The 18978-nt window shown below is 38.3% G+C and overlaps 1 protein-coding gene across 5 annotated transcripts in view; it reads left to right on the top strand.

The window, feature by feature from the left end:
- Positions 1-18978, top strand: part of SFXN1 (sideroflexin 1) — a 40125-nt gene that overhangs the window by 20136 nt on the left and 1011 nt on the right. For 4 of the 5 annotated variants that reach the window (XM_086758723.1, XM_086758725.1, XM_086758724.1 and 1 more), the window contains 9 exons: positions 3407-3581; positions 4269-4439; positions 7112-7210; positions 8308-8383; positions 9450-9535; positions 10771-10898; positions 11447-11496; positions 16663-16712; positions 18407-18454. In XM_086758723.1, the coding sequence (XP_086614849.1) occupies positions 3418-3581; positions 4269-4439; positions 7112-7210; positions 8308-8383; positions 9450-9535; positions 10771-10898; positions 11447-11496; positions 16663-16712; positions 18407-18454 (872 nt within the window). In that variant the 5' untranslated portion in view covers positions 3407-3417. Of the gene's footprint in view, positions 1-3406; positions 3582-4268; positions 4440-7111; positions 7211-8307; positions 8384-9449; positions 9536-10770; positions 10899-11446; positions 11497-13113; positions 15123-15154; positions 15834-16662; positions 16713-18406; positions 18455-18978 lie in introns of all 5 variants that reach the window. The other variant, XR_015260094.1, reaches the window with a different exon arrangement.

Genomic DNA, 18978 nt, shown 5'->3' on the forward strand with positions numbered 1-18978 from the left:
ACTGGAAGTGAGGGATGGGTTCTCTGCTTACCCAGCGCCTTTCCGTCTCTCGTTGTTACTTTTGTGAAATAATAACTTGTGTCTTGCCGTTTAAGCAGTACTTAGAGCACAGGTTCATAGTCAGGAGGTCTGGGTTCTGCCGTCATTTCTGACTTTACTTGTGATCTTGAGCTAAGTTATGTTATTTAATTGTCTGTTTCTTTTACCTGTGTGTGGGGAGAAGGATGCTACTTAACAGTGATGAAAAGCTGGTAACACTTCTAAATGTATAGAAAAACCTGGCCTTGTGATTTCAGATGGTCACATGTTTTTAACAGTATCATGTTCTGGGGATACTTCAGTGTGCTTTCCTTCATCCAAGCATTCAGAATAATTTATTATTTTTGTCGAATAGCTGGGGGGTGTTAATTATTGCAATAAAAGCTGTGAGAGTTTGTGCTGATTTTAGAGTCTTTGAAACAACTTTGCAGACGATGACTTGGAGTAGAAACTGGGAATTTTAAACTTGTCTGGGAAGCTCTTACTACAGTTTATAAGGAAAAAGCAAAAGCAATCCTGCTGGTGTGCTGCCTGCAGCCTGCGCTGTCAGTTTGTGATTATCCAGAATTGAGCAATATCTGTAGAAACACAGCTTGGTTTTACACAGTTGCTCTCTACAAACAGCTCTGCTTTGCCAGTACAACTCGGACTTTCTCCTGATGTCAGGAAAATTTAGAGAGCGGGAATCAGAAGTATCTGTGTAGCTATAATTTTTGTGTGATTTTTAACCAAATGTATTTACTTTGTGTAAAATTCAATAATAAGATCTGTTCTGTAGAATTGCAGATTATTCATTCAAGGAAGAGCTTGAGTCTGGTGGACTCTTGGTTAATGCTTTTGTTTTTTCACTATCCTGTTGCAAGTAATACAGGCTAAACATAAAGCTAATACATAAATGTTCTAAATGCTTTGTTTTGCTTTTTCATTTGATGAAAGCAAACTCCTTTGTTTTTTAAATAGAAACTGATTATTTAACTTAAAGAAACTTTGTATAATCACCAGTCAATGTACGAAAGGAAGGAGGTTTTTATTGTGTGGCAACAAATCAGGATTTTCTAATAAATTTCTAACAGAATTATTTAGCAATACTAGCTGAGATATAACATTTTCATCATTCAGCTGTTAATCACGCTGTGGTTGTGAAGGACAACGCTTCGTTATTATTTATTTAATCCATCCTGTGTTCTCAAAGTTTGGTGTACTGGCAGTAGGTTACATTGCTTTCTTCATTACCGCGTGCTGAGCAGAATGTACTTGCCATATCCTCTTTAAACATTGCTTATCTTCATTTGCCATGCCGTTATTCAGCATTCTTGCTACCTTATCTTTACAGCTTTACAATCACGTCTGGCGCTCAGTGCTGCTGTGCTCATGTGTACAGTTTCTGTTGATATGATGAGCACATGTAACATTGGGAAGAATTTGAACAATCTGAATGTCATCAGTGGTTCTTCCTGGCAGATGCTATATCAGAAAACCAACTATTTCCTGAAATATAAGTATGGTACACCATAAAATAGTATGTGGCCACTAGGCTTTCACTGCAATTGAATCACAGTGATAATAACAAACATAAAAGTGCTAAATAAGAGTCGTGCTTGTACTATTGCATAAGTGTAAAAATGTTACATCTAGGTAAACGCAGGGAACATCATATTTTCCCTGAATAATTCCTACTCTGAGAGAAGTTCTGACTGATAAATGGTTCAAGGCAGAATCATTTTTGCACAGTCCTCATCTGTTGACAAAGTTGATTTCATGGTTCCCATGAGGGATATTACGAAGGTGTGTAATCTCCTTCTTATACAGCTGAGCTGATTTAGCTGCCTTTCAAGAACAGACTAGTCTATTTCTTTTCTTGTTGTTTGTTTTTCCTAGAAATGTTGTTCCCTTGTGTCTTCTAAATATTTATTAGTTTTCTCCTCTTCCCTGTTGCTTAAAGCAACCCATTTAGGGCTATTATGATAGACAGGGAGAGTTAAGCTTTTGTTTCTGTAGAAGTTTACTTTTCCAAAGACTTCCAAGTTTTTCCACTTGAGGTAGAGGAGAAGAATCATAATTACATTTCAGAGATGGACAATAGCTTCTTCAGATTTCATGAATGGCCTCTTCTTTTTTTTTTTCCCATGAAGTTCACCTTTTCTTTATGATGGAGACATTTACATTAATTACTTTATTTTGCGGGGGGGGGGGGGGTGTTCTACATCATATAAGTTTCATCAAATTGACCAAAATGTCTCAGACAACTTCATAGTGAGAGATGAAAATACTCTTCAGTGGCAGCTTACACCATATCTATCAGTTGTCTTCATAATGATGATGTTTTTCCTATTAAAACAGATAAAATGGTATGTGATATCATTTGTATTTCTATAGATCCAATTTACTTCAGTCATTTGAATTACTTTTTTAAAAAAAAAAACTGGCTATTGAATATGTTGTAGAAATTTCTCTTAAGAAAGTTAAATTTCTTACAGCTTGTACTATGCAGGGACTGTCCTTCTTTCATTACATGTTGAAATAAACTTACTCATTCTGAAGTAATTTTTAATTTTCTGGGCTTTAGGCCCCATAAATGCACAACTGTGTTAGTTCAGTGCCCTTCATTGTAGTTCTTTAACCATCTTTGAAGTATCATTAGGAGATGTGGTCATGTGTTCATAACATGGCAAATTGTTGCATTATGTAATCTTTGTTTTGTTAAAACATGGATTTAGACAAACAACATTTATTGAAAGAAATTGTTGGGTTTGTGTTCCTAATATTTGGTTTGTTTTGCTATGCCAGAGAAGTTAACTGCATTTTACTAAATATTTCTTCTGTCACCACACTTTATAGCGGCTCTTCAGGCATCTCTTGAATACTTCCTTTCTCCTTCCCTTCAAGACAGTGTTTGCAGCAAACACTAATTGATCATTGAAATAAAGCACCCTTCTGATTCACATATTGTTATTTAGTACAACTGCTTATTAATAAATTTCTATACTTCCTTTGCATCTGCCTCATCCTCAGGTATTTGTATATGTATATGATGTACCTCTGCCTCATAATCAGATACTCGTACTCTTACAGATGTAATGTAAAAATGTCTTGGGGAAACAGGCACAGAAACATTTCTGTAGACATTTAACTAAGTTCCTGCTTTTTTACTGCTATCAATACCAACCTCATTAAAACCCGTGGTGACATCTGACATCATCTGCTTTCTAAATAAGTACTTGCTCCTTTAAAGCTCAGTTCTGCAGGTTTTTTAGTGTTTCTTCTCTGATTTTTACTCTAAGCACAACCACTTTTCATCTTGCAGGTTACAGATATATTATGAAATAACCAGAATTCTGAATTGCAAATTTTTGTGTTTTCTTCACAGAACTTTTGAAGATGTCAGCAGATATACCACTAAATATCAATATCAAGGAGCCCCGATGGGATCAAAGCACTTTTGTTGGACGAGCCAGTCACTTCTTTACTGTAACAGACCCTCGGAATATTTTGTTATCTGATACCCAACTGGAAAATGCAAGAAAAATTGTGCATGATTACAGGTATGGCATTGATCACTTTTACCGCTGGCCCCAAAAAGTCCACATCAATAACAAGTACATGGTTATAAATTTAAAAGGAAATATTTTAAACACTATATTCATTGCACCACTCTGTCTTTTTATTTCCGAGCTTGAAACACTTTTTTTTTTTTAAAAACAAATTTGCTGATGAATGGGGAAATTATGTCATCTGAGAACGCCTATTAAGTATTCTGAAATGCAGAACTGTCTAATTCCAAAAACTGTTAATATGACAACAGAATTTAAAACTTCCTTTTATGTGTTATATTGTTTGGAGCAAGCAGTTTCTTAAATACTTGCAAAGTAAATTTTCAAAGTTTCATGCTAATGACTCCAGAGATTTTAGCTCTATGTTTTAGCTCTAAAATCTAGTACAGGTTTGAGTAAATAGAAATTTAGTGCTGGATATATCAACTCAGCCAACATAACCCCTGCTGGGGGTTCTCATTCTTTTTATTTCACCAGTTCACTTAAAAGCTGAACATCTACAAGCTAACTGTGAGACTAGATTAACTTAGTTAACCAACTATGTTAATCAACTAGTCAAATTAACTTAATTAGCATCTCAAAATTCTCTCATACCACATTTGTCACTGGAGGTTGCAGGATTTTCTAACAGTTATGCTTTTGGATGTTGTCTTGTTTTGTATTTTAACTTGTCCCAAGACAAGGCATCGTGGCACCTGGCTTGACAGAAGATGACTTGTGGAGAGCAAAATACATCTATGATTCAGCCTTTCACCCGGACACTGGTGAAAAGATGGTCTTGATTGGCCGAATGTCAGCTCAGGTACCCATGAACATGACTATCACAGGTTGTATGATGACCTTTTATAGGTAAGTGATGGCAATATAACACATGAAACATATGCCTACAAATTAGATAAGTGAAAATCAATGTTATTGTCAAAAGAACATTTTAGAAGATTTATAATAAATATTTTAAAATGTAAAACTTTGCTTCCTTTTCTCTTCTCTCTCTGCATTCCCTCACACTGATCAATGGTTTCCTCTAAGAAGTAGTTTGATATAATCCCTTAGCCCCTCGCCTTCACCATCCCACTTTTCCTCAAACTGGGAAAGTTGAATGTTCCAAAATCCCATCCTTGTAGGAGAGTTGTGTGGAGGACAAAGAGGAGATACCTGGGAATTTCTAACCTTAGAGATCTGCCGTGTAGGGTGTTCTGTCTGCCAAGTGAATACTCAGTATACTTCAGTCCATCAGTCATAGAGTTTCTCCAGCTCATGTTTGATCCTTTCATTTTCTCAGTAGTTCTTGACTCACCAACACAGTGAAGTCCACAGCAGAAGCCAGTATGATCTGTTGGTAGACTCCATGTTAGAAATATTTTTGTGACACGATGCTTTGTTAGCAAGAACTGGTGGGAGGGTCAGAGGAAGTAACCATAGCGTTTTAGACGCTGAGATTTTTACGAATTCTTGACTCACACTCTAGAAAGGCACAGCCACTTCGAATGGTGCATATGTATGTGTGTGTTTAAAAAACAGTTGAGAATGTCTACCTGTAATTTTCCAAGGCTTTCGATATGGTTCCCCTGCTGAATGCAGCTGTACTGATGGTTTTATTCACAATGTCCACCGTTCACCTCACATCAGCCAAGCAGGTTCCTTTGTGTAGAAGGCGATCAGGTTTGTCAGGCACGATTTGACCTTGGTGAATCCATGCAGGCTTTTCCTGATCACATACTTCATTTGACTTCTGATAGATGAGTCAGGAAAGAGTTGCACATGGACAGGAAGAATGGAGGAAGAAGAGCAGTAGTGATGGAGAAAATCCAGCTGGTTTGTCACTGTTACTTTGGCATCTCATTCAGATACTGGAAACCAGAGGGAATGAGAATATACTTGCAAATCTCCTGAATAAAGATTTTTGCAATTTAAAGAAATAACATATCTTCCCATTTCAGAACCAAAGCCCCCTGATAGTCATGTCTTTTACTCTAGCATCTCCTCTTTGCTTTGCTGCCTGTTACAGTATAATTGGTACAACTACTGCTTTTTCTTTAGTGCTGTTAATTTCCATATCAGCTCTCTAATAAGAACCACAGTCCTGTTACCATTACTGCCTTTAATTAAGTATAAGCTTTAAAGTCCCGTGAAAAGTTATTTAAATGATCAGGAAATAGTTTTCAGTAGGAACTGTTCTTTTTGGTGGCCTGGTTCCCCTGACTGAAGTTCTGGTGGAGCAGAACCTTCAGTGGTAATGGCTTTAAACTGAAAGAAGATAGATGTAGAGTAGATATTAGGAAGAAGTTCTTCACTGTGAGGGTGGTGAGGCAGTGGAACAGGTTGCACAGAGAAATTGTGGATCCCTCATCCCTGGAAGTGTTCAAGGCCAGGCTGGATGGGAGTTTGAGTGACCTGGTCTGGTGTCCCTGCCCAGGGTAGGAGGGTTGAAACTACAGGATCTTTAAGGTCCCTTCCAACCCAAACCATTCTACTATTCTGTGATTCTCCACTGGGGGCAGAGTTTGTGGTCCTGAGTACACAAAGAAACACTTTTCCCCTGGTATACACTCCTAGCCTCCAACTATTTGTGGATCAGGAACTTATTTAATGGTCCTTAATGGATTTATTTTTCTTAAGTTTGTCCCATTGTTTAGATGTACTGCTAGTTTGAGAGCAAAAGCATTCATCCCTCCACAAGACAGCCCCAACAAATTGACTGTCACTTCTGTTACTTATCAGCTTATCCATTTGTAAAATTATTATAGCTGCAGTTTAACAGGGACCACATTAGCTTGTTAAATGGGGACTCTGCAAGTTGTACAGAATGTATTTTTTTCGCTGCTTCCCACTCGTGCTCACAAGTTAGCACCTTTTTGTCCTAAGGTATCTGCCTACTGGTACGGACATAATTAATGAGGATTCCTTGGAGCTCTTTTATTTTTTGATGACTGGTCATCTGGTTCATGCTGTACTGAACCAGATTAATTTCTGTGCTGTACCTCTACTTCTTAAACATGCAGATATTTTTATGAAAATAATTTTTCGTTTTGGGTTAAGTGTCTTTTTATCCGGTTCTACATGTGACTGAAAGTTTTAATGTCACAGGGATTTATTAAAACAATTACATCATATTAGCTTTTTGAAGACTGAGAACATAAACCTTGCCTCCTAAAATTCACAGTCACTTGTGCAGCTTCCAAAGAGGACTAGCAGACTGTAAAGGAATAACAACTCTGGAAAAGTATTCTAGAAATTAGAGGGTTTTGTATTTCTCTGTGTGTTTTTCATGAAGAGGTTTGCTATAATGCTTTTGTTGTTACAACAAACCTTTGTCACAAGTGAACATTGCTATTTAATTACAATGCATTTAAATGCTGTTCTTAGGAGTAGCTTGTACTGTCATTATTAAGCCCATTTCTCATTGACTGTATTGTTTCAGTCAGATAAACAAGAACCTCTTCATGATTGCTGCTTGCACTTGCTGTTTTGGACTTGCTGTTGATTCAACTGTATTTTTAATAATTGTTTCTCTTTTCAAGAACGACACCAGCGGTAGTTTTCTGGCAGTGGATTAACCAGTCCTTCAATGCTATAGTAAATTACACAAACAGGAGCGGTGATGCCCCAATTACTGTAAGGTCAGACACTGAACCAGATACCTCTGATGTGTTTATAAATTGCTCTCTGATGTACTGGAACATGGTTGGGCCTTAAAGTTTGAGGTGACAGAGGGATAAGTTTTTTCATCCATGCTTATTATTGATTTGGTATGTGTAGATGAGAAGCCTGAGAATGATGGAGTTGAGAACTCCGTTTTTGCCATTAAAGATAAGCCTAAGCACCTTGATCATAAGCACTTAACAGCGTAGGATTTAATAGGAGTCTGTGTTGCGTTGTTCAGACTACCATTTTAAAGTGCTTTATCAGTTTAGTGTTATACCAGGATATTTCTAAGTTAATATTTTGTGTGGACCTTCAGGTGTCTCTCTCTGTGTCATCTTCTCAGTGCCCTGCAGTGTAGCACACACCGCACTGTGTTCTTATTTACAAAAAGAGGACCCTTCAAGGAACTGGTCTGCACAGTACTTGTTTCTACTTGAAGGCAAAGAGAGAGACTAAATAGATGCAGAAAGCTAGAAATCATGAATAGGAGACTGGAATTGCAGTGCTTGACTTCTGGTTTTGAGGCTGACTTGCTTGTAGATGTCCGGGACACAGCAGTGGATTCGAGGATACACAGACACCTGCTAGCTGGGAAGTATGTAAAGTGTGTTTTAGGGCAGAGTGGGTTGGGTTTGGGTGTTTGCAGCATAGCTGGTCTGCATGTGTGGGTTTTGGTACAGTTGATTTTAATTACTGTTGTAGACATGGCCTTAGAAATCCAAACTGATTTTATTAGTTTAAGTAACTAAGAAATTAAATACAGAACTAAATCCTTCAAGGTGTTCATTCAGACACATGAGAAAATGCTGGGCAGATAGCAATGCAGAACCAGCAGAACCTGATTCAATGTTAAAATGTTGCTTGCATGCAATTTTTACTGCTAGCGGAAGAAAAGTGTTTAATTTAAGGTCCTGTTTGAATCTTCCATCCACATCTTACTGCAGTGTCACAGAAAGGTCTACTTCTTAATTTTTGGGGGGTGGCATAACTACATGTGTAAAATGTAATTATTTTTAAAAGTGACATAAATGTAGTTGTTGTGCATGTGCAAACACTTTTATTTTTGTTTTAGCCAGCTGGGAACAGCCTATGTTTCTGCTACCACAGGTGCTGTCGCAACAGCTTTAGGACTTAATGCACTAACAAAGGTATTGCTGCTATTTTTTCCCATTCTTAACTAGACTTTTGTGTTCTATGAGATGCTAACAGCTCATTTCTCCTCCTGTGTATCGGAGCCACAGCTCCCAGTATGGAGTTCTAATGGCTGTTGGCAGCTCCCTTCTTGAGATCCCAACCTTATTTTTGCCCCATGCAGATGGTTTTATAGGTATTTCAAACAGTCTGTCCTCCTTATCTGTATATCAGACAGCCTTGTGTTTTGCCAATACAAACTGTATCTAAAAAGGTGCCATTTTTGCAGTTTCTTTTTTACATGTCATTGGAAAGTTAATTGGACTGGGTGTGTAGTTACAACAATGTGGACTCATTATCCCATAAACTGTGTGGGTGTGTTTTTAAGGTGCAGCATCACTTCTGCAAATGTGGATGCCTGCTCTAGACTGGCTGAAGAGCTTGTAAGGAGGTGCCGCTCTTAAAAGCAGAACACTCAAATTCTTTAAATAAATGCACAGCACAGTGAGGAAAGAAAGGTCCTTTACCAAAGGGAAAAAAAAAAAAAAAAGAATAAAAATCTATTTTGTACCCATCTGCTTATGCTTTAATGTACTGGGAGTGGTATAGCATTGAGAAGTTATTTGAGAGACTCAGAGTAATTCAGATTATACAAGACATTGACGAGACGAATGGCCTCCACAGCCAGTGCCCTTGGATGCAAAGCAGCTGGTTCGGATGATGCTGGCTGTGACCCTGCCAGTGGAGATGGTGAAGTTAAGGTCTGTGTAGTGTTGCCCCTGGGCTGACGGGCATGCTCAGAAGCTGATGCTTCTCTGCAGTGATGCTACTAAGTTAAGATCAGTTTTGCCAGTCTCCTGCCATTGCTCACTCTGAGAGCAGTATGTGTGACTTGTGTCTTGTTTGTTTGTTGTTTTACCTCTGCCCCACCAGTGAGTTCTCACTGAACTTTAATTTAAAGGAAATAAGTCTATTCTATGATTAGCACATGAAGCATTTTAATATGACCTTTGGGAAAGAAAATTATTATGTAATTTTTTTCTTTTTTTTTCTCTTTTTTTTTTCCTTCTCTATTTTTTACAGCATGTCTCACCTCTTATAGGACGGTTTGTTCCTTTTGCTGCTGTTGCTGCTGCTAACTGCATTAATATTCCACTAATGAGACAAAGGTAGGAAAAAGAACAAAGATCACTCATTCTAGAAGAAAGGATGTTACTAAGTTTTTAGATCAGCAAGTTACTAAATAAAGCACATTATATATCTTTACCTTGGTTCAGAACCTTGCAAAAACCTCATGCATGATCTTGTTTTGATGGATTGATTGTGACAGGTATAGAATAGAACATCCTCACTCTCTTCAGATAAATATCCATAGGGTTCTTCAGTCTTAGATCTCAGAAACCAAGTACTGGTCCTTCAAGACTTGATCGCACAGACTCTTTAAATACAAACTCCACTTTGGAAAAATAAAATCATTTCAAAAACGTTGCTTCAAATCCCACATACAGAAGTTAGTCATAGAAGTCAGGCTCTGCAGTTCTGTTTAATCATCTGAGATGACAAAACTCTGCACTTTCTCAGAAATAAAATTTCACGTGTATTCTGATGTGACTAGGACTAAGAATAGAAGTGGATAAAAGCAAATGAAAAGCGTTCTCTTATAAACATGAGATTTGTTGCAAAAAAAAAGGGAATATTTAAAGTTTGTATTTAAATGAGGTTCAATCCATGGTAGTATTTTATCTCTTATAAAAGATGGGCTGTCCTCAGTATATCTGCCCTTCTGGCTGCTTCTCACTCCCCCAGAAGTTTTCCCCAGGATGTGAGTTTAACACCGAATCCTGCACTTGAATAATACAGTTACAGAACTGTATTTTGCTGTATGCATACTTGTATACTTTCAAATATGTTCTTACTGGTTGAAATGAAAACTCAGACTAGAATGCCAGAGGGGAATTTTCACAAAGACTTATGTTTTAGTTCAGTTAAATTAATCTTCTCATATTCCCTGTGTTGTCTGTGGGAAAGGACAGACTACTTCCAGAGCAGTCCAGCAATTCAATTTCTCTGAATTGCTTTTTGAAGGAACCTTTCCCTTATGTGGACTACAGAAATAACAGATCTCCTTTCTTCCCCCTTGGAATGCATGTAAGCAGGCTCAAGTGGCAGATTGCTGTTACAAATATGCAGTTGTTTACTTTTCACCATATATTTCCCTGAGTTTTTCACTGCCTTTTGAATTTTTTTTTTTTGCCAAAGAGTGTTACAAACAGGCTAACTTGAAAATAAAATAAAAACCTTAATTCTTTTAATTGGCAATTTTAAGGGGAGAAAGATAAGGTGACAAAAAAAAAGGTGGATAACTGCATGCATACTGTTTTATTTTTACCTCCTTTTTCAACAGGGAACTCAAGTTTGGAATCCCCATCACGGATGAGAATGGAAACAGACTGGGTGAATCAACAAAAGCAGCTCAGCAGGCAATTACCCAGGTGGTTATATCAAGGATTCTTATGGCTGCTCCAGGCATGGGTAAGAATATCCACAGTCATGTACAGCTCCTGATTATCAATTCCTAATGTGAGAGAGAACTTAAATTCTATATAAGTGATTTTTCTCAGAGGCCAAATTACCTTGCAGTTACGCAGGCAGCATTTACATGTCTCTTAAGAAGTTCCACAAAGAAATGTGCATTTCTTACTGTGAAAACATCCACAGTGTGTTGCTCTGAAGTGCAGCAGAAAAGCTCCTGGGATGCTTCTGCAGCAAAGATAAAGATAGCGAAGTAATGGTAGCAAATCCTGCTTGAGTGGAGTTAGTGAAGAGTAGGTGCTTTGACCAGTGCCAAGTTACTGAGCTCAGGTTTAGTCATGTGTGAAATTATAAGTTTTGCTTATTGGGAGAATTTACCTCTGTAAATACCAATTCAGTATCTTGAATTGGCAGTGTGAAATGAAAGCTCAGTTAATGACAAAAGGCTGTGAAAATTGTATTATGGTATTAGTCTATCTTAGCAGAAAATGAAAACCAAGTGCCTTTTTCTCTAAGTTTAATGCTTTTTTTTTTTTTCTAATTTGCAGCAATTCCTCCATTCATAATGAATACATTGGAAAAGAGAGCCTTTTTAAAGGTTAGTCTTAGATAACCTACAGATATGTATTTCATATCCTGAGTTAATATTTCCATGAATTTAAAATACTTTCTAAGTCGTCACATTTGCCGCCCAAATGCGCCTCCACTCTGGGGGGACATCACTGTAGGGCTTGCTTTACAGCTATTGCTTCCTTTATACCTTTCTTAGAGATAGCTTGGTTCTTTTTATCACAGTGCAAAATAACAATAAGAAAATATTAACTTTTGGTGTTGTTTTTTGTTTATAATTGCTCTTAAAATGCAGAGTTCCTCCTCATAAATAAACTTTCCTTGTACCAAGACTTGGAATACAGTTTATCAGAAAAATATTTTAAAATTTTGTAGTGCTTTTTTCTCAGGATATCAATAAGGAGGCTTTGCTTAGCTGCTGTAGTAGCAATTTGACTTTGTAAATAACAATGACGATAAAAATATCTTTTGAAAATGACCCTTTAAAATCTACTGGATGAGCAATAGGCATAGAATAGGCATGCTTCATGAAAGGTTACACATTTCTTATGTTCTGTTTGTGTGTGAAGTCAAACACCTGCTCTTAGTAAATGTAGAAACTAAATCAACATTATACACTATGTGTGCATGAGAGGATAAAGAACAGTAGTGGAATTAATTATAAGGTTGTCTAACACAAGTAAAATAATATTCAGATGGGGAACTCTATAATTCTTTGCCAATAAAGGGAGTTTAATCTTCACCAGCCGATATCACTGATTTACTTACATGTGTAGCTGCAGGCAAAGTCTCTGCCTGAGAAACCCACCCAACAAGCTGGAAACAAGAGTGTCCTTCCTGTTATAAAAAGTTAGGAAAAGAAAATGTGCTCTGAGCTTCCAGACCCTCCCTTGGAAAAGTTGTTTGGGTGGGGACTGGGAAGACAAGCAGAGGAAGTTGCCTGGTTTTGTTTATCTACGATATTTCTAAAATATATAAATTATATTTCTTATTATTTCTCCCCTTCATTTTTCTTATGCAGAGTTAGATTACCCAGTTACATACACCATTTGAAAGTGCTTCTGTGTATTTAAATGACGCATTGGGAAGAGGTCCCAAGTGTCTTCCAATTTTAAAAACTTTTTTTCCCTGAAGTGCTTTGCTTTTTTTTCCCCTGCCTGGTTAACAGAAAACACTATTGCTCAGAAAGTAGGAACAGGAAATGTGGAATTTGAGTTTTAGAGTGAAAGTCAGTGTGTGCTGCTTATATCTCCTGAAAGAAGTGAGACTGCGGTGCATCCAAATACACTGTTTGTCCGCAGTATAAAGAGCCCTGTACTGATTTAGCTACTTCTTAATTGCTGATTTCTTTTGGCCCATACCCTATTTGCAGAGTAGCTTAAAGTATCTTGTGATACTGTTACCTTCTTGAGAATGTATTACCTGGAATACTAGCCCTTGTTTAAATTAAAAAACAACCTCATGGGTTTAGAGCAAAGATTGTTTTAAATGTATTTGATGTGGGAGAAATGTCACAAATGCTATCAGCTCAACTGGCAAATACATGACACTTGTAAAGAAGTTGCAACAATTCTCAAGGTTTGGAGACAAATATATATTGCTTTTGTGTGGTATAATCAATATAAGGGTGTTGTGAATTTTTCAGATCAGCAAAAATGAGCGATTTCTTCAGTGACTACTCAGTGGTCTTTGGTACCATCATGACCGTTTATGCTCACCTGTTCCTCCCCCTCAGCCTCACAGACTGTGAGTTCAGGTGAAACACTGCTCTGCAGGTAGTCAGTCATAACACTTGGTAGAGATTAGTATTAAAACCATTAAGGAATGAGCTGCATTTTTAACAAGCAGCTTCTGCATGTTCTTTTGAGGTTTCAGAAGCACCATCCCATTTGCAGTACTCCAACACCATCCACACAACGCTTACTAACTCATTTCCCGTAGCCTTTGCTTTGCACACCATCACTCTTAGAAATAATTCTTGTATGCTTGCCAAAGCCTATTAAGCAACACAGAAGGCCAGAAAATAGTCAAATGATTGTGAAATAATGAAAAAAATAGAATGATGTTCTGCAGTAAGATAGAGAGAAAGAAATGCTTCTGGAATGCAGGTCTCGGTGACAGCAGACTGTCACCCTCTGGTATATGAAATAAGATGTAGGATATATAGCACTGCATCCCCTATATTCTGACATTGTTTTGTGTGAGAACATTCTGATGGTAACTTTAGTATGAATTAACAGTATTCCCAAAAGTTATTGCTAGAAAATTACTTAAGAATGTTTTTAGAACACAAGCGCATACTTACTGCTTCAAAGACAACCTAATTATTTTTTATGTGAAAAAAAATATTTTTTTGTATATATACATGTGCTTTTTCAATAGGTTTCAGCAGTGGCTTTGACTGCCTTTTGTGCAATTACACAGTGTAGTAATTTTTTATGAGGTTATATAATTAGGCAGAACCAACTTATTTTATCTGCTGCAGCAGAAAGATCCATAAACATTCTTACTCTGAGGTGCAGCGTTTATAGATTTATTTTAGTTACAGGTAACCTTCCTCCTAAGGAAATGAGTTGTTTTTTCCACAGAAACTTCTGAAAATTCCAATCAACATATAAGTTTTAATTTATAGTACTACTCTTACCTCTTCAGCTGCTGTTTCTCTGCTGATTTATATACTGTATTAACATTCAAGTGGATTCCAGAAATTTCCTTGTATATCCTTAAAACAAGTTCCTTGGAGTCTCTTAGTCTGCAACTAGAATATGTATTCAAAACTGTTACAAAAGTAGAATACAGAGCCTTTTTTTTTTTTTTTAAAGCATTGTTCTTGAATGTTTTATGCCTTTGAGTCCCCCCATGCATTCCTAGTTAACTGTCATTTCAGTTATTCCTTTTTTTGAAAATAAGCATAGCTAGCCTGGGAGAGCTGACAGATTTGGAGATCCAACAATGGAAGGAAGCAGTCAGAAAAAAGCTGATTCTCCTTATGGCTTTTGTTTGCTTAATTATCATTTCTCCTTGTTCTCTGTTTTCACTAACCGCTGAAGATGCCATAAAGACATCTGGAAATTATATCCTAATTCATGGGGAACTGCCTTCTTCCCGCATTAAATGGTAGATCTCTTAACAGAGTAAATTCCTGTGCTGTCTTGTACTTCTTCATTTTATCTTTTTGTAGGGATGTACAGTCTGCATTTGAGTTTTGCTTTATTGTTTTACATTGTTTCCTGGGCAACTCCAATTCTTAATGTTGACCTCCCAGTGTTACAGTTTTACCTCACCATCTTTCTTGATTAGCACAGCCTGGTAAGATTCTTGAAAAATAAAGGCTGTAGCTCAGATCAAGTACCTTGGCAAAAATGTTCCACTGTATGAAATAGATGTTGTTTATATTGTCTGTACTAATAGACACCTCTGTCTCTCAGGTTAATGACCACTCTGATAACGGCATGAAACCATCTATTACTCTCATGAGCCCCTCCAATAGTCTTTCCGGTTATAAAATCATATTTGGGTCTTTTCTGTTACATATCTCAGGTCCCACACTCACAACGTAATGCGTAGCATCGCTCTCCCTTAATTGTCTTCAGAGTCAGGAGTCATCTGCAGTACAGTTTGACTTGTATTCCCAAATACGTGCAATATTTACCAGTGCTACTGTCCTACATCCCCTCCACTGTCAGTCACACCAGCTCTCGTCGTGAACTCTCCCAATGTATAAAATTTAAAGCCTTTTGAATGAACTTATCTCAGCTAAGAGTCAAGTGAATGCGTTTAGTGGAATGCCAGAACAGGAACGCATCTCTGCCTTCACTCTTATCCTTCTTGCTATTGCTGTCTTTTTCCATTTGTTATCTATTGTTGCAGGTTATTACTGAATTGCATGATTCTTCCTGCACTCATTTCTGGATTACAGATTGACTCCAGTGGTAAAAAAAAAAAAAAAAGAGAGAAACAATCTTCTACATAATTTCTTCTCCTTCAGGCTGTGGCAAAAGTTTAGTCTACACAGGCTTGTTTTCCATGGTTCTTACGCTGCTGTGACCTTCCTTAGCACCAAGCTTTGTCCTACTGAGCTTTCTAAATTTCGTTTTATCATTTCTACTCTCAAATACTGCCGGTCTTGCGTTCACCCATTTCCCCTCTAACTTCTACATCCTGAGAAATGCTTCTTGCAGAAAAATATCATCTTTGCTGAAGACATCACCCACTGTAATGTGTGATTTTTAACTCATTAGCTGTTTTGTTTTAAAATCAACTTCCTGTTATCATAGCAGTTGTGTCTGTCCTGCTTATTGGAGACACTGATTGCTACTGACACTTTAGCAACAGAAGGCCATTACAGCAGTGTCACTTAAACAGGTCTGGTTTTATTTCATTAGTAATTAATTTAAACTAAAATTCTAACATGGGGAGGGGAGTGGGTTCCTAAATAATTTAAACTATAATATTTCTTGGCATATGTTCAAGTTCTGCAAAAGTTATAGTAATGAGGAATATGCTAAAAATGCATCCATAGGTTATGTGTTCCTTTCTCAGGTTTTTTTTTTCCTTTAATAAAAGGTGAACTCTTGCAGAACTGGAGGGTACTAGATGGTGCTACGGGGACAAGTTCGTACACATCAAAGCAAATCATAAGGCAGGAGAAAGGACTAAGAAAGGCAGACTTCCATTTTTCTTTGACACCCCCCTTATTTATGGTTGGTGGCTGCAGCTGCTGTTGCTCACAAAGTAAATCTCCAGTTGCAAGTTAAAACCGTTTGATGTCACCAAAGAGATAGGACCCGTAACTTCTTAGGAATGCCTGGGCAAAATTCACTCTTCCCTTAGCAGATGTGGCAGCACCACTGCAAACTTAGGCTGTGTTGGTAGCTACTGTGGGCTAGTCTGACTCAAAGAAATGGCCCACATGCATACTCAGGATCAGGTTGTAAGTAAAACAATCAACCACCTATCGTAGCTTCTAAGGGAGACTCACTCAGGATAACAGCATACATTGATAGCACTGGGAACTTTCTTACTGCTTTTCAAAGGGATTGGGCTCTCAAATTGGAGCTCAGATTTAAGGTATGCCTTCATCGTGTCCAGGAGTCTTTTAGATGGAGTCTGATTCTTACAAGAGTTCCAGGAAGGTGGGAAGGGGCAGGGATAAAAGATACCATACTCACTTTACATTGTTTATTTTTAACAGAGATTTCCTTGGATGAGTGCTCCCATTCAAGTTGGATTAGTTGGATTCTGGTGAGTGAGTTCTTTGGGTCATGTCTGCTATTTTAAGAGATACTTGTAGGAAGTAGCAATATTTGCACTTGGTTTAAAAGTTGTGAGACTTAGTGAGGTTACAGCAATTACTTCACTTCCATATCTGTGACTGACAATCCCACATTTAAAAAAAAACCCTTAGTAGTGAAGAAGCTGCCAAGAAAAGCAGAGGGAGGGAGATGGCCGCACTCAGAGAGTGGTGGTCAACGGCTCAATGTCCAAGTGGAGACCGGTCACCAGTGGCGTCCCTCAGGGGTCCGTGTTGGGCCCGGCCCTGTTCAACATCTTTGTCGGCGACATGGACAGTGGGATAGAGTGCACCCTCAGCAAGTTCGCCGATGACACCAAGCTGTGTGGTGCCGTCGACTCGCTGGAAGGGAGGGATGCCATCCAGAGGGACCTGGACAGGCTGGAGAGGTGGGCCCGTGCCAACCTCATGAAGTTCAACCAGGCCAAGTGCAAGGTCCTGCATCTGGGTCGTGGCAATCCCAAGCACAAATACAGGCTGGGCGGGGATTGGATCGAGAGCAGCCCTGAGGAGAAAGACCTGGGAGTGTTGGTAGACGAGAGGTTCAACATGAGCAGGCAATGCGCCCTTGCGGCCCAGAAGGCCAACCGCATCCTGGGCTGCATCAAGAGGAGCATGGCCAGCAGGTTGAGGGAGGTGATTCTGCCCCTCTACTCTGCCCTGGTGAGACCCCACCTGGAGTACTGTGTCCAGTTCTGGACTCCCCAACACAAGAAGGACATGGACCAGTTGGAAAGGGTCCAGAGGAGGGCCACAAAGATGATAAAAGGGCTGGAGCACCTCTCCTATGAGGACAGGCTGAGAGAGTTGGGGCTGTTCAGCCTGGAGAAGAGGAGGCTCCGGGGAGACCTGATAGCAGTCTTCCAGTACCTCAAGGGGGCCTACAGGAAAGATGGGGAGAAGCTGTTCAGTAGGGCCTGTTGTGATAGAACAAGGGGTAATGGGTTTAAATTAGAAGGAGGTAGGTTTAGATTAGATATGAGAAAAAAATGTTTTACAATGAGAGTTGTAGAGCACTGGCACAGGTTGCCCAGAAAGGTGGTGGAGGCCCCATCCCTGGAATCGTTCAAGGCCAGGCTGGATGAGGCTCTGAGCAACCTGATCTAGTCAGGGATGTCCCTGCTCCTTGCAGGGGGGTTGGACTAGATGACCGTTGAAGGTCCCTTCCAACTCTAACTATTCTATGATTCTAAAGGAAGAGAAGGGCAAAAAAAAAAAAAAGCCATGTAGCAGCTTGAGCTTTGGCTGCCATCTCCATAAAAAATAACTGGAATCTAATCCTGTAGGTTGGTGAATTCTTGAAGTATTTGATTGAGAGTTTCATTTGTTATTGTCTAGCATTTTATGTTGTCATGTATGCCAATGCAAAACACTGAAAGGACATCAAAGTGATCATTTCATACACATTTGTAAGCATAGTATGGATGCATTTAGTGCTATATAGTAGGTAAATGATTTCATAAGGTATATATAATGCAGTGAGAAATAAAGGTTACTTAGCACTTCATGGAACTTTACCTTACTTTGTATTTAAAAAAAAAAACAAAAAAAACCCAACCCTTTCTGCCTAAAACACCATGCTTGAGGGGTTTGAATTTTCTTTTAGCACCCTAAATATTGTAAACCCATTTTTTGTCTCCTCTAGTCTTGTGTTTGCAACACCCCTGTGTTGTGCACTGTTTCCTCAAAAAAGGTACGTATTTCTTTTACATTTATTCTTACTTTAATGTTACACTCTCAGATGCATGCAAGGTACTGCAAAAAGAAACAAGTGGTCATTGCCTCCTAGAGCATACAGTCTTAATTCCAATAAAACAAGTGTGATAAACATGAAAATACTCAAAGTAATAATTATATTACATATCAGTAATATAGAATAGTTGAAGTGGGCGTATTTGTTTACAAACTCCTAGCAGCTTGAGATGCAGCAACAGATATAGCGAACAAGAGGTTTGGGTGAGTAGTTTAACCATGTTTTTCCAAGCTGAGAAGTTTGAGCTTGATAATACAGAGTTAGGAATCACTGGAATTATTCATTAAAAAGGCTAATGTGGTCCAAACCACATATTAATGTCCAGTAACATTATGTGGTTTCATTAAATACAGTCAGAGCCCGTTTTATTTTCAGCTGGAAACTCCTCTAATTATACAGAACAGCACTTGACTATACATGCTTATTTGTAATTTGAGTAATGTTTTTCCAGAAATAATTTTTCA

This window comes from Chlamydotis macqueenii, chromosome 14, assembly GCF_036417535.1.
Source record: "Chlamydotis macqueenii isolate bChlMac1 chromosome 14, bChlMac1.mat, whole genome shotgun sequence".
Taxonomy (NCBI): domain Eukaryota; kingdom Metazoa; phylum Chordata; class Aves; order Otidiformes; family Otididae; genus Chlamydotis; species Chlamydotis macqueenii.